We start from the raw sequence: 12445 nt of genomic DNA on the forward strand, positions 1-12445 counted from the left end.
TGATTAAACATTTGAGAGACTGTACAAAAATGAACAGGTAATGATCCTGCTCATTATTGGAGAAGAACCAGAGGGTTATAAAATCTATTAAAGAGCATAATCACACAACAGCTCTCTTCACTCTCAAATGTATGATTGTCCTCTGGATAAACTTGGCCAGACATTCCTGAGCCTTTAAATCAAACTAACTGCGTGAGGTTTAAAACAAAAAAGAAGAAGAAGGTTTTGCCCTCTCATTTCATGTCTTTTTTATTTCCTTGTTTTCTAGTCTTGATCTATCTGCTCTCTCTGTTTCTCCAAGGGTCTCGTCAGGGAGGGGGGGATGAGTTGAATGTCAAAGGCATCAGGAGGACGCTGCGTATGAATGCTGCTGTTATTGTTGTTGCTTTGATGGCTCCATGTTACATTCGGTTGTATCCCCGCTCCTGTGATCTGTACGCTGAGCGTGTCGATCATAGCGCCGCCGTCAACCCTGGTTACAGAGCCCCCCCCTACTCCCGCTAAAGGGAGCGACAGAAATGAAATATTAAATCCCCAGAAAAAAACGCAAAGATGCAGGAGATCATTAGCCACACACACATGAAAAAAGCAACACAGAAACAGTGGACATATACACACAGAGCAGGCAAATACAGCAGACTCGACTTCTTGTTTGGATGCTTATGTGCATGTACATGTAATGTCAATACTCCCACATGGTCCACGTCTAACATGTGCAACTATATACCTCTACTGTTTACTGTGTATCTCACATATACATAAAAAGTGACATCTTGGTATATATCTTAACATATAACAAGAAGTCAAGAACCATATCGGTATCATCTGTGCATCTGTAAGATCTCCAATGTTCTTACTTGCTGTTGTGATTTTTATTATAAAAAATCTAATATTATTAAGTTGGCAACAAAATATGACAATTGAAATGTTAAAGCAGTAAAAGAGGTTTCTTAGCAGATGATACATTTTACTAGCAGCTGTTATATCTCTTTCCGTCTTCCTGATTCTTTGCAATTTTTTGTGTTGTTGGAAAAAGTCTCTGATAACAATTTCTTCTGAGCATAGAGTTTTACTTTTGTAGCTCTTATCTCTAGGCTGAGATTTTTGAGATTGCTTGCTTTAAGTTCCAAGTATTGTTTAGTCTGAGTGTCTATATTCTATAACCTGGTAAGTGGCAATGTCTTTAAAACGCCATGCAACTGTTTTTTATGGGCATTCTCCTTATGGGTTGCGTATACTTATACTTGCCGAGCAGATTCCTTTCTGGTTGGACTAAATTGTGGTCTATTGGTCTGGAACGTGGTCTAAGTCACCTTTCATTGTTATATTGGTTTGGCCTAAACTGAAAAGTCTGAAGGTAACAATAAAAAAAGTTAGTTTTGAAAGTGCACTTACTCAGGTTTTGAGAACAAGTACCCAAAATGTCATCCCAATTACAGGAACATTTACTTTAAATGAAATCTATGTTTTACTTTTTAGTCGTTTTAGTCTCACTTACACACACCTTTTTTCAATCATAGGAAGCACGTAGATAACACTGGCATTAAAGTACTATTCAAATAAACAACAGTGCTGTGTTCACACCTGAACTACACACAGCCCATGCTGTATTCATTTTGTCAGCTCTCCAGTCTGGGCTCTTTTTCAAAGGCGAGATGAGGATAAGGCCTGATCGCTGGAAAAAAGGCCATTATCCTTCAAAGCCAAGCACATTAAAAGGGGATTCACTGGGGCAAAAGGATCAAATATTATATCCAAGCTGAAAGACACGGGGAGAAGTGAAAGGATGCCTTGTGCTAAATGCTAATTCTAGCCTGGTAGTATAAGCTAACAAGTTGATATATAACATGCATCATTTTACCATATTGTCTATTTCAGTTTACGAAATCAAGAGCACGGTAATGTTATTGTTTTCTAAAGTGGGTGGTGGATTTCACCCGATTGTGGCACTAGAGGAAATCTTTGATTATCAAAGCTATTCAGACACATCCTCTGGGGACCATGAACGTTGGTAGAACATTTCATGTTAGTCCATGGTGTGGAGATATTTATTGTCCGCTTTTATCTGTGAAATGGTGACAAGAAGTAGTGACATACAAGATATATAAGAAACGGAGTGAATGAATATAAAGACATAGACACATTTTAATGCAGTTAAAGAGATGTGTATGATAATGTAGTGATGAAATGTGGGTTTCTGGAGTTGAGATGAAATAGTGTGTGTTTGTGTTTGTGTTTGTGTGTTCATGCTAGCAATGTCTGCATGAGTCCATGGTACATGTCCATGTTTAATTTGACACCAAAACACTGTGCTTTACTTAAAGCATTTCAGCTGTGTCTTCAAATGACAAAGTCCAAACCATTTTTCCCAAAATACTGGCGAACTCACACCATATTCACATGCCCATGGCGTACTAAGCTGTAGACTCGGCTGACTCTACTCTCGGGTTTTCATAAAGGGCATGGAGACAGAGAGATAGAGAGAGAGACGTAAGGATGTGGGGTTTATACTGTACTGTAGAACATTTCCACCTTTTCCATAATCCTTTTGGGATTTGACTCACTCATCCAACAGAAAGTGATGTGGACCAAAATTCACATCACTCCTCATCCCACTGCGCCACGTCACAGCAGAAGGACAGGTACAGGAGAGAGTGAGACATTTCAAGACCAGTGGTGCTCTGTGACCTTGGAGCCAAGTGTTTTGCGCCGCCCACCACCTGCCTGCTTGGAGCAGGGCACAGTCACACCTGTCATCCGTGGATAAGGCCCAACCGAACCCTGATTTATGTTCTTCCACAGACAGATCACACAGAGGAAAACTATTTCATTCCAATAATTCCAGCAATCGAGTAAATTAATGACTGATTCTTACCTTTTAGCCATGAGCTAATTCGATTGGTCATAATTAACACACCTGCTATGATGTACGGTGGCCCTGAGAGCTCAATGCACTGCAACTTAAGATAACACATTCAAATGGAGAAAACATTTTCATCAATTTGACAAAACATGCAGGGCAAATAGAAAACGCACTGCAAATCTCTACAACACAACCAAATACTCCAGGGGACAGTAACAATAGATTAGCCTAGTGTTGGAACTCTTGTTGCCATGGTTTGTGACTTCTGAAGCTACAGGTTGAAGTTGGCTATCCCTCAGTGATTTTCTTAAATTATAAAAATGTTCCTTTTAACTTGGTGTGGTTGTTTGATTATGATATATTGCAGATACTGTTAACCAAGTGTTAACAATTGTAGTGCAGCTTTTTGCTTTATTGAATAGCCAATTCAAGCAATCTGACAAAATACACAAAATTAATTGAGAAACAGGCCAATACATGTTAAACTGAAAAACTAAGCCTGTCTTATGTTGTTGGCTCTGTCGCAATAATTAAGTGTATTGTTTCAGAAAATTTGATCGGCTTGATTGTCCAAGGTTATTTCCATCACTAGTATTTCCTGTAAAAACTTCTGCTCTGTTGGGAGTATTTGGTTGTCTTGAGAGGATCTGGTTGTGTTGAGAGGATCTGGTTGTGTTGTGAGTATTTGGTTGGGTTAAGAAAATGTGGTTGTGTTGAGAGGATCTGGTTGCGTTGTGAGTATTTGGTTGTGTGGGGAGTATTAGTTTGTGTTAAGAGAATGTTGTTGTATCAAGAGGATCTGGTTGTGTTCAGAGGACTTGGTTATGTTGTGAGTATTTGGTTGTGTTGAGTGGATCTGCTTGTGTTGTGAGTATTTGGTTGTGATGAGAGGATTTGATTTGATGTGTATTTTCCATTTGCCCCATTTACTGTCAAATTGATGAAGACGTTCTCTTCCGTTTTAGTCTGCACATGTTTTCATATTGTGTGTGAGCTCTCAGGGCCACTGTCATCATAATATCTTCCTTCAGGCCCCTCAGCACCATCCACTCCACTATGTTGCACTTCACTGCATTTCATACTGTGGGTCTTGATTCATGAAAGAAACCCAGAAGGTTGAGTTTGTGAAAATAAGTGTTGACAGATAAGTCAATGCTATAATGAATAACTTGCCGTCTCCCTGCTGATGAAGCGTCACTCATCAGAGGGTCTCTTGTCAGCTTCATGTCTAGTGTCACTCACTTTCTCTTCATGTTTCCAAGGTTTTACTTATTGTCCAAATTCACTTTCCTTTTCTCTCTGCAACTCAAAAACGTCACTCAGAACTAAACTGGACTTTCATCTTGAAGTGTACGCTCAGTGGATTTCCTGCGAGCCCACACATTACAAACGTGTGTAGGCCTGCTGGAAGATGTTATAACAAATTGTTACTCATGTAATTAATTGCACTTTTTGTGTTTTTGATCAAATCTAATGTTTGAAAGTGTTCCCAAAATCTTAACCTCCAGGTGAGAATCACAGTAGGTTCTTCACTTCTCATTTTGCTGATGGAAATTAAAGAAATTAATAGAACAGAAAAGGGATTAAAATGCCAGTGTGAGGGATTGTAAACTGCCCGAGATGAGAACAACCAAACAGCCTCCAAATGGGTTTAATTCTTATTGTATTATGATATCACTAGGTTTCTTGTGCACTCTTGGGTTCTAGATTACATTTTATGAGAACACTTTTTTAGGAGCCCTGTGTTTGTCTGTTGATTTTCAATATTGCTGCTTTGTGTCAACAACTGTTCACGCTGCCAACGTTTAAACCTTCCGACATCACACTGGAGGCCTCAGTGGTGGTTTACCAACAGCCCACTTGCTCGGGTAAATACAAGTGAAACCATCGCAATCCCCTGAAATTAACTTCAAATCCACAGCATCAACGAGGATCAGTCTCAAAGATTATCGTCTTTTAAAAAACATCTGAAATATCCAATATCTGATTCTTGTTAATAACAGACATAATTACAGACTAATATATGAGGGAGGCAGACTGCTCTGTTTCTATGGTGCTTCTATGGTGCTATTTTCTAGTTTTTCCCAGAGCAGAGATGTGTTGCATTGACAGGGGCCTTCTCTGTCAGCATCACCATCAGCTCTGATACGACCCAACTCCACTGACCCATAATCTTCCTATAATGGGCTGGATTATGAGCATGAACAGATCGTGTTCTCACTCTTTTCAGAGTGCTGCAGGGTGGGACTGCGTAAACAGAGAGACACCAAACAGATAAGTTATTTTTGGCTGCATGTAAGGCAGCTTCCCATGCATCTAAATGAATCAAACTAAAACCTAATATGTAAATTCCCATAAATAACATTGTAAAGGAATGATGAATCACACACAGAGTTATTTCCACATTAGAAATACAAATTGCCTGTCTTTTTCTTTATTTTGTGATTTATTGATTCCAAAGCTTCGGTGATGCACTTTGTCTCTTTGCATTTTCTGAAATTGTATTGATTAGCAGGAGACCGGCAGAGAATAAGAAACAGCAGTGGACAGTCAGTGTCGGTCCTGTCCCTCGTAGGGAGACACTACGGGAATCAATCAGTACAATGAATGTGACTACTTCAATTTGTAATATAATTTATGAAATAGAACCCCCTGCACAGTGTTAGATAATGACATAATTTATAATTATAACCTGGCCTTTGGTGGACACTAAACTGATATAAATCCTCCGTCACGCCCTCTGCTTCGGCCTCCTCTCTTTGTGTGCTCAGGGTACAGGAGTAGGATCCTTCCGACAATCATCCCAATCAACCGTGCTTTAAATACCAAGCTTCAGCTGCATCACATACTCAGCTATACAGACACGTTCCAGCTGCGTCTTTATGAAGGCTGTTTTCAGACATGGACTCAGGACAATGTCTCAGACTCGTTCTCAACAACAAAGAAATCTCCAGCGTTTCCGATGATGGGTGGCTCAGCAGGGAGACCTGTCAGCCCTTATCACAGAAAGCCCTTGAATTTTGATGTATTTCCAAGTTGACATCTTTGTTTGGTGTATTATATCTCTATGGCTCTGGTTTTTCATCCTGAGATATTTGTATTTTGTATATTATTTGTATTTGTTTTGCCAACATACTTTTTTTTGCACTTGGAATGGGGAAGACAGGGAGCAAACCGCCATCCATCTGGTTATAGCTTGAAAGCTGTACCCCTGAGCTACAGCCACCCCAATTCCATATACTTATTTTTAGAAAGTAATTGTTTTAATGCCATCTGTAACTAAGTAATAAAACTCAGATTTATGTATTGCTGCTCACTTCAGCTGTAGTCTCTGGCTTTAGGTCTAGGATCCACTCTGCAGCTACAGCCTTATGTGTGACTACTGCTGCCACCTGTAGCACTGAATTCTATAATTTAAAGCTTTTATCTAAATTACTTTTTTTAGCATCATTAAACATGTAAAGTGTTTAATGACCCTGCAGCTACCTGAGCAGTCAGCTCAGTTACCTGGGTCAGTGCTAATGTGATGATCGACAGAGGTGGGTAAAAGAAGGTCACTGGCTGAGGGAGGGAGAGAGAAAGATATGACCCAATAGGGACAAGGAAATGGTACCACATTAAAAATGCTAATGTTCAAACTGAACTGCATAGTTAGGTACTTCTCTTACCTTGATCCAGGTCATACTCCTCCATGGTGCTGACAAAGTGAGGTCTGGAGTAGAAGTTGTGTGGCCCCGGTTGTTGGAGACCCCCCAGGCTGAAGAGGCTCCGCTCATTGGTGGTGCAGCAGGAGAAGGCTCTCCTGCTCGGGATGCAGGGGTAGCGTGTCCAGCTCTTCATCTCCAGGTCGAAAGCCTCCAACGCCGTCACTGGCATCTTTCCCTGACGTCCACCTGAGGGAGAAGACATGAACCTGGCTCAAACATACAAACACATATATATACATAAACTACATCGAAGCTTCACTGATTCCACACTGTTGACTTCTACTGTGAATAGGATGCAATTATAAACTGCTGGATTACTTTTGTATAATTCTTTGCTGCAGCCATGTTTGAATGTACTTTTTGATTTGCCAAACGCATGCACACAATCATACATTGAACACATTTCCAGGAATACAGCAAAAAACACATTTATTTCCTGATATTGTTTTTCCTTGTTTTCCATTTCCTGCTTCTTTTTATTGCTTTTTAATCCCTCGTTCCTGTCACAAAGTTTCAGTGGCATTTACGTGATGTCTGGCAAGCACGCCGACTAGCACTGGGACCACATTTAATTTTGGAATGAAAACAGAGCACGGCAGTAGCATGCTCCCCGAGGATGCCTGCAAGTTGTTTACTTTCACAACTGATAACTTAACCTTGTGCAATGCAACTACAAGGGCAATGGAAGATTGGAGTGGGAGAGCGTAGAGAGGGCACTGGGCAGTAAGGGTGTCAATGATGGAGAGGCAGTGGAGAGGTGGATCACAGGGCTGAACCACTTGAGATGGGTGCTGAGGGTGAAACAGAGGACGAAGACGGGGGAGAAAGGATACACGAGGGAGAGGGGGAGGAGGAGGAAAGGAAGCAGAGAGAGGGGGGATCGAGAGCGAAACACATAACCAAATAAAGGGAATAGAAGAAATGAAAATGAGTGAATGGCACAGAGAATTTGTGCATGAGCAAGATAGGGAAGAGAGGATAATGTGGAGGAGTGGGAGAGGAAAGTGGAAGAGGGTCAGCGGGAGTGGGCAGGGTGGTTCGGAGATCGATAGCAACAGCGAGACAAAGAGTCGAAGTGAGTGGGAAGCATCAGAGTCAGGGAGGCGTGAGAGAAGAAGGACAGTGTGAGCCATTGATTACGGTGGAATATGCTGCGTTTGATTTTTTCTTTTCGTAAGAGGGGATAATCTGTATTCAAATCTGAGTGTTAACACATCGCTACAGACACATTTTGACAGTTTGTCAAATAAAGTAACTGTGATATTTATGAACCAGAGAGAGTGCAGTGTCAAATTTGGTGTGATGTGGACACGCAATTCATATGTAGCAGTCAGTAGGTGGCGGTGCCTTCAGTCTGTTGACCGAGTTGAACACGCCCTCTTCTAAATTCTCAGATAATCTACAGCAGCGGCCGGCAACTGGGTCTAACTTCAGCAATCACCTCCTATTTAGCAATTTGTCTTCAAAGTAATAACACAACGTTCTTTTCCTTAATCTCATCATCATCTCATTTTCGTCCGCTTATCCGGGGTCGGGTCGCGGGGGGAGCAGCTCAAGCAGGGGGCCCCAGACTTCCCTTTCCCGGGCCACATTGACCAGCTCTGACGGGGGGATCCCGAGGCGTTCCCAGGCCAGTGTTGAGATATAATCTCTCCACCTAGTCCTGGGTCTTCCCCGAGGTCTCCTCCCCACTGGACGTGCCTGAAAAAACCTCCCAAGGAAGGCGCCCAGTGGGCATCCTTACCAGATGCCCGAACCACCTCAGCTGACTCCTTTCTAAGTAAAGGAGCAGCGGCTCTAACCCGAGTTCCTCAGGGATGGCTGAGCTTCTCACCCTATCTCTAAGGGAGACGCCAGCCACCCTTCTGGGAAAACTCATCTCGGCCGCTTGTACCCGCGATCTCGTCCTTTCGGTCATCCCCCAGCCCTCATGACCATAGGTGAGGATAGGAACGAAGATCGACCGGTAGATCGAGAGCTTTGCCTTGCGGCTCAGCTCTCTTTTCGTTACAACGGTGCGGTAAAGCGAACGCAATACCGCCCCCGCTGCTCCGATTCTCCGGCCAATCTCACGCTCCATAGTACCCTCACTCGCGAACAAGACCCCGAGGTACTTGAACTCCTTCACTTGGGCTAAGGACTCATTTCCTACCCGGAGTAACTTTTCCTTAATGTAATGCTTAATATTGAGCTCAATTACACAGTTTATGTTTTGAAAATTGTGAACTTGGGTCTAAGGATTGTGTCGGTTGCTTAACAGACCTTTGAAATAGCCGACATGTTATGCATAAAAACATAACGGTTAAGTAAAACTTATATATAAACCATAAATGAACAGTAATAAAAGCAAATTCAGTTTCATTTTGTGAAAACATTGACTATAACATCTCTATTTAAGATAAACCATGTACGATGAGCGCAAATGTTTCTTTCTTCTCTCTGCGACATAGAATGTTTATAAAAAGCTCTGCACACAAACAATAAAAAGTGACCGTATAGTGTAGAGCTGTTTGACGAGGACTCACTAATGACAAGGAATAATTCTGAAGTAGCTCCATAGCTTGTACACAGGACAAGAGAACACAATGTTACAAACAGGAAGGTTTAGACCAGGCACTGCAGTAATATGTTTAGATAAGGATGGTGGTTATTTAATACTGATCTAAAAGTTTTGTTTATTCAGAACTGGTTTTTAGTTTTTTTTCTAGCAGCAATTAATGGACACGATTTCCTATGAGTCTCAGATGTTTGTGGGCTACGTGTAATTAGAGCTCAGACACGTCTGGAACAACAGCAGGACAGAGAGGACTGAACGCTGTATTTGTTTTCAGGCAGCACAGACTGGAAAGCTGTGAATCAGAAGAATGCCTAGGTGAGTTTGTTTGAATATGAACCAAATCAAGTTGTGATGGAACTATCTCTGCTGCCGTGACAGTGCTTTTTTTCTTTCTTGGTTCCTTGCAGTTTAAAGGCTGCGTATCGCCATCGAAGTCAGGGATTTGATCTTAATTAGCAGTGTCCTCAATTCTGAGGAGTACAGACAGATGCTAATCCATCATGCACTAACATCAGGGGGATGTCGGATCGCCCCCACATCCACTCAGACGCGTGATAACGAGCCAGAACACAAAGTCAGAGTCATAAAGAACCATCTGCAGTGAAGAGAACAAGGAGTCCTCCAACAGGGCCTCGGAGAGTTAAGCTGTTTAAAAGGGGAAACGAATTTTTCTACTTTTTACTGCACTTTGTATGAAACTTGATGATATATTGTTATACTGTATAAGGACTTTTGATATTGATTGTTAATTCAAGGTATCAGTTTGAAGGCAACTTGACTTTACAGCATTTGTTTTTTCAGCAAACGCTTATATAACCGATTTAGATATAAGATTTATATTTTCTCTGCATACAATAATATATTAAAGAAAACCTGTGTGTGTGTTTGTGTGTGTGTGTGTGTGTGTGTGTGTGGGTGTGTGTTTGTGCTTCATGTTTTACGGTAGAATTTGTATCATTCTTGACGTACAGCCTCTTTTTAGCTACACTTTTTGATTAACAGCCCTGACACTGCCACAAAAACCTTAATTCAAATAGTGTACTTCACACACAAACACACACGATTGTCAAGATGAAGAAGTGTGAAGCCTGATGAGTTGTGTCATGTGCCATAAAGTGCTGTGCTGACTGGGAAGCTAAATCAAAGGGCGATCAGTCAGGCATTGATCCAAACTTTCTGTGATAAAACTGAATGAATACAACATTGTTCTGTTTGCTCATAGCACATAACTGTGTGCAATGTGATAAAACCTTGCTGTATTTGTGTGTGTGTTGTATACGTTTGGATGCAATGTAGATTAGTCCTCCAACTCTGTGCCGTGCACTTGTCAGGCATCACTTGCTCCAACCACAACAAGACTTGTTGGTCTGAAGAGAAGCTACAGATGCTTCTTTCTGAAAGATCTTATTCCATCACCGCGTGGGCGGCTGTGGCTGAGGGGTAGAGTGGTCGTCCTCCAACCTGAAGGTAGGTAGTTCGATCCCCAGTCTGACCCATCTGCATGCCGAAGTGTCTTTGGGCAAGATGCTGAACCCTGAATGGCCCCCCATAGAATGACTAAGTGCTGCAAATAGATGCACTGTATGAATGTGTGTGTGAATGGGTGAATGTAAAACTGTACTGTAAAGCGCTTTGAGTGGTCATCAAGACTAGAAAAGCGCTATATAAATACAAAACCATTTACCATTTACCATATTATAGTTGTTGTGTGTTTATTTAATAGAAGGTCTCTGTCCTCCTCCACTGACTCCACTGACAATGTGTACACCAGTAGTCTGCACTATTTCACCAGTCAGAACAGTCAAGTGCTTATACTACTACCAAACAGACGCAACATCATTTATGGAAATATAACTTCAACACACATTCTAAACTGTTTCTTTGTCATGTTCCTGTCTGCCATTATTTCATTTTAATGTTTGGGAGCAGCCAGCAAGACATGACTAAAAACTCCCAGGTAAGACGTAAGGCGTGAAGACAAACCACAAGTGCAAAACTAAAACTACTTAAAAACAGTTTCATATTTTGAGAAATTTACATTAACTTTTTAGCATTATCTATATCAGCAACTGGAAAATATTAGGTCCAAAAAGCAAATGTAACAATTCGTTCTATGAATTTCTTTATGTCTATGAGTGGAGTAGATTAGTGTCTTCCAACCAGGAGATGTTAGCAGATAATGGAAATTAAAGTATGAAATTATAATTTAGTAAAAATAAATGTTACACATTGAATTAATGATCATTCGCCACTAAAATGTCAAAGTCTTTGCAGAAGAATGACGGTGGGCCTTTAAATTGAGCCGTTCTGAAAGTTCACAGACAGCAGTGTAAATGTTAGGGTGGCATTACCACTCAGGTCATGAGCAGCTGTACTGGCATTCAGCAGCTTGTGGAACTGCTGTATGGAAAGTTTTATTTTTTAAATGTCAGTATTGTCTTCAGTATGGTTGGATTTAATGGCCTGTCAGGTTATTCCATCTGAGACACATTTTTAAATGTTGAAACGAAGTACAGGAGAGTGTGTTCATATACATGTATTTGTACTTATTTATGCTACTCTAAGTTGTATTTAAATGGGTGAAGACACTAAAACTTGTGTGCTTCCATCTGCCTTCAAGCTTCCTTACATTTTGAATTAGACAACCTGTTGCTTGAGAAAAAATTATTAATTATGCAGAAATTTGTTCATGGTAGTTTTATATTTTTATACATTATATAATGATAATTATAATGATATAATGATTTCCCCCCGGTTCCAGGAAGTCTCACAGCAGGAGGTTTCACAGTGGGAGATGGAGAGGTACATCGGTGTATTATCAGAAGTAATGCGGCCATGACCCGATTCGGAGAGGAGGGAGCTGAGCTACAGGGAAAAGCTCTCGATTTATCAGTATTTCTACGTCCTGGACTCTGCGTAAGGTATTGAGCTTCTCCATAGGGTGGCTGGCATCAGCCTTAGGAGATAGGGTGGAACGTTTGGACATCCACCAGGAGCTAAGAGTAGTATGTGAAAAGGAGCCAGTTGAAGTGGTTCAGGCATCCTCTCAAAAGCCCCCCCCCCCCACACACCTTCATTTGGAGGCTCTATGTGAACACCTCATGTGGGATTGACTTTCAGGGTCGACCCAGATCCCCCAGGAGGAACCAGAAAGGTTTGATGGGATGGGATGTCTGACACCCTGCATGCTTACCCTGCTGCCACCACTGTGTGATATTGGATGAGTGAAAGATGGATGGATGAGTGGATGGACAGAGGATGTCGGCCCTTGTTAAGCTCTATGAGACAAATGGCGATTTGTGAATATGAGCTATACAA

At 41.4% G+C, this 12445-nt stretch overlaps 1 protein-coding gene across 1 annotated transcript in view; it reads right to left on the minus strand.

The window, feature by feature from the left end:
- Positions 1–12445, minus strand: part of LOC128442767 (kelch domain-containing protein 8B) — a 132199-nt gene that overhangs the window by 42144 nt on the left and 77610 nt on the right. The window contains exon 3 of the mRNA XM_053425343.1: positions 6532–6756. Coding sequence (XP_053281318.1) covers positions 6532–6756 — 225 coding nt within the window. The remainder of the gene's footprint in view (positions 1–6531; positions 6757–12445) is intronic.

The sequence above is a fragment of the Pleuronectes platessa genome, chromosome 6 (assembly GCF_947347685.1).
Source record: "Pleuronectes platessa chromosome 6, fPlePla1.1, whole genome shotgun sequence".
Taxonomy (NCBI): domain Eukaryota; kingdom Metazoa; phylum Chordata; class Actinopteri; order Pleuronectiformes; family Pleuronectidae; genus Pleuronectes; species Pleuronectes platessa.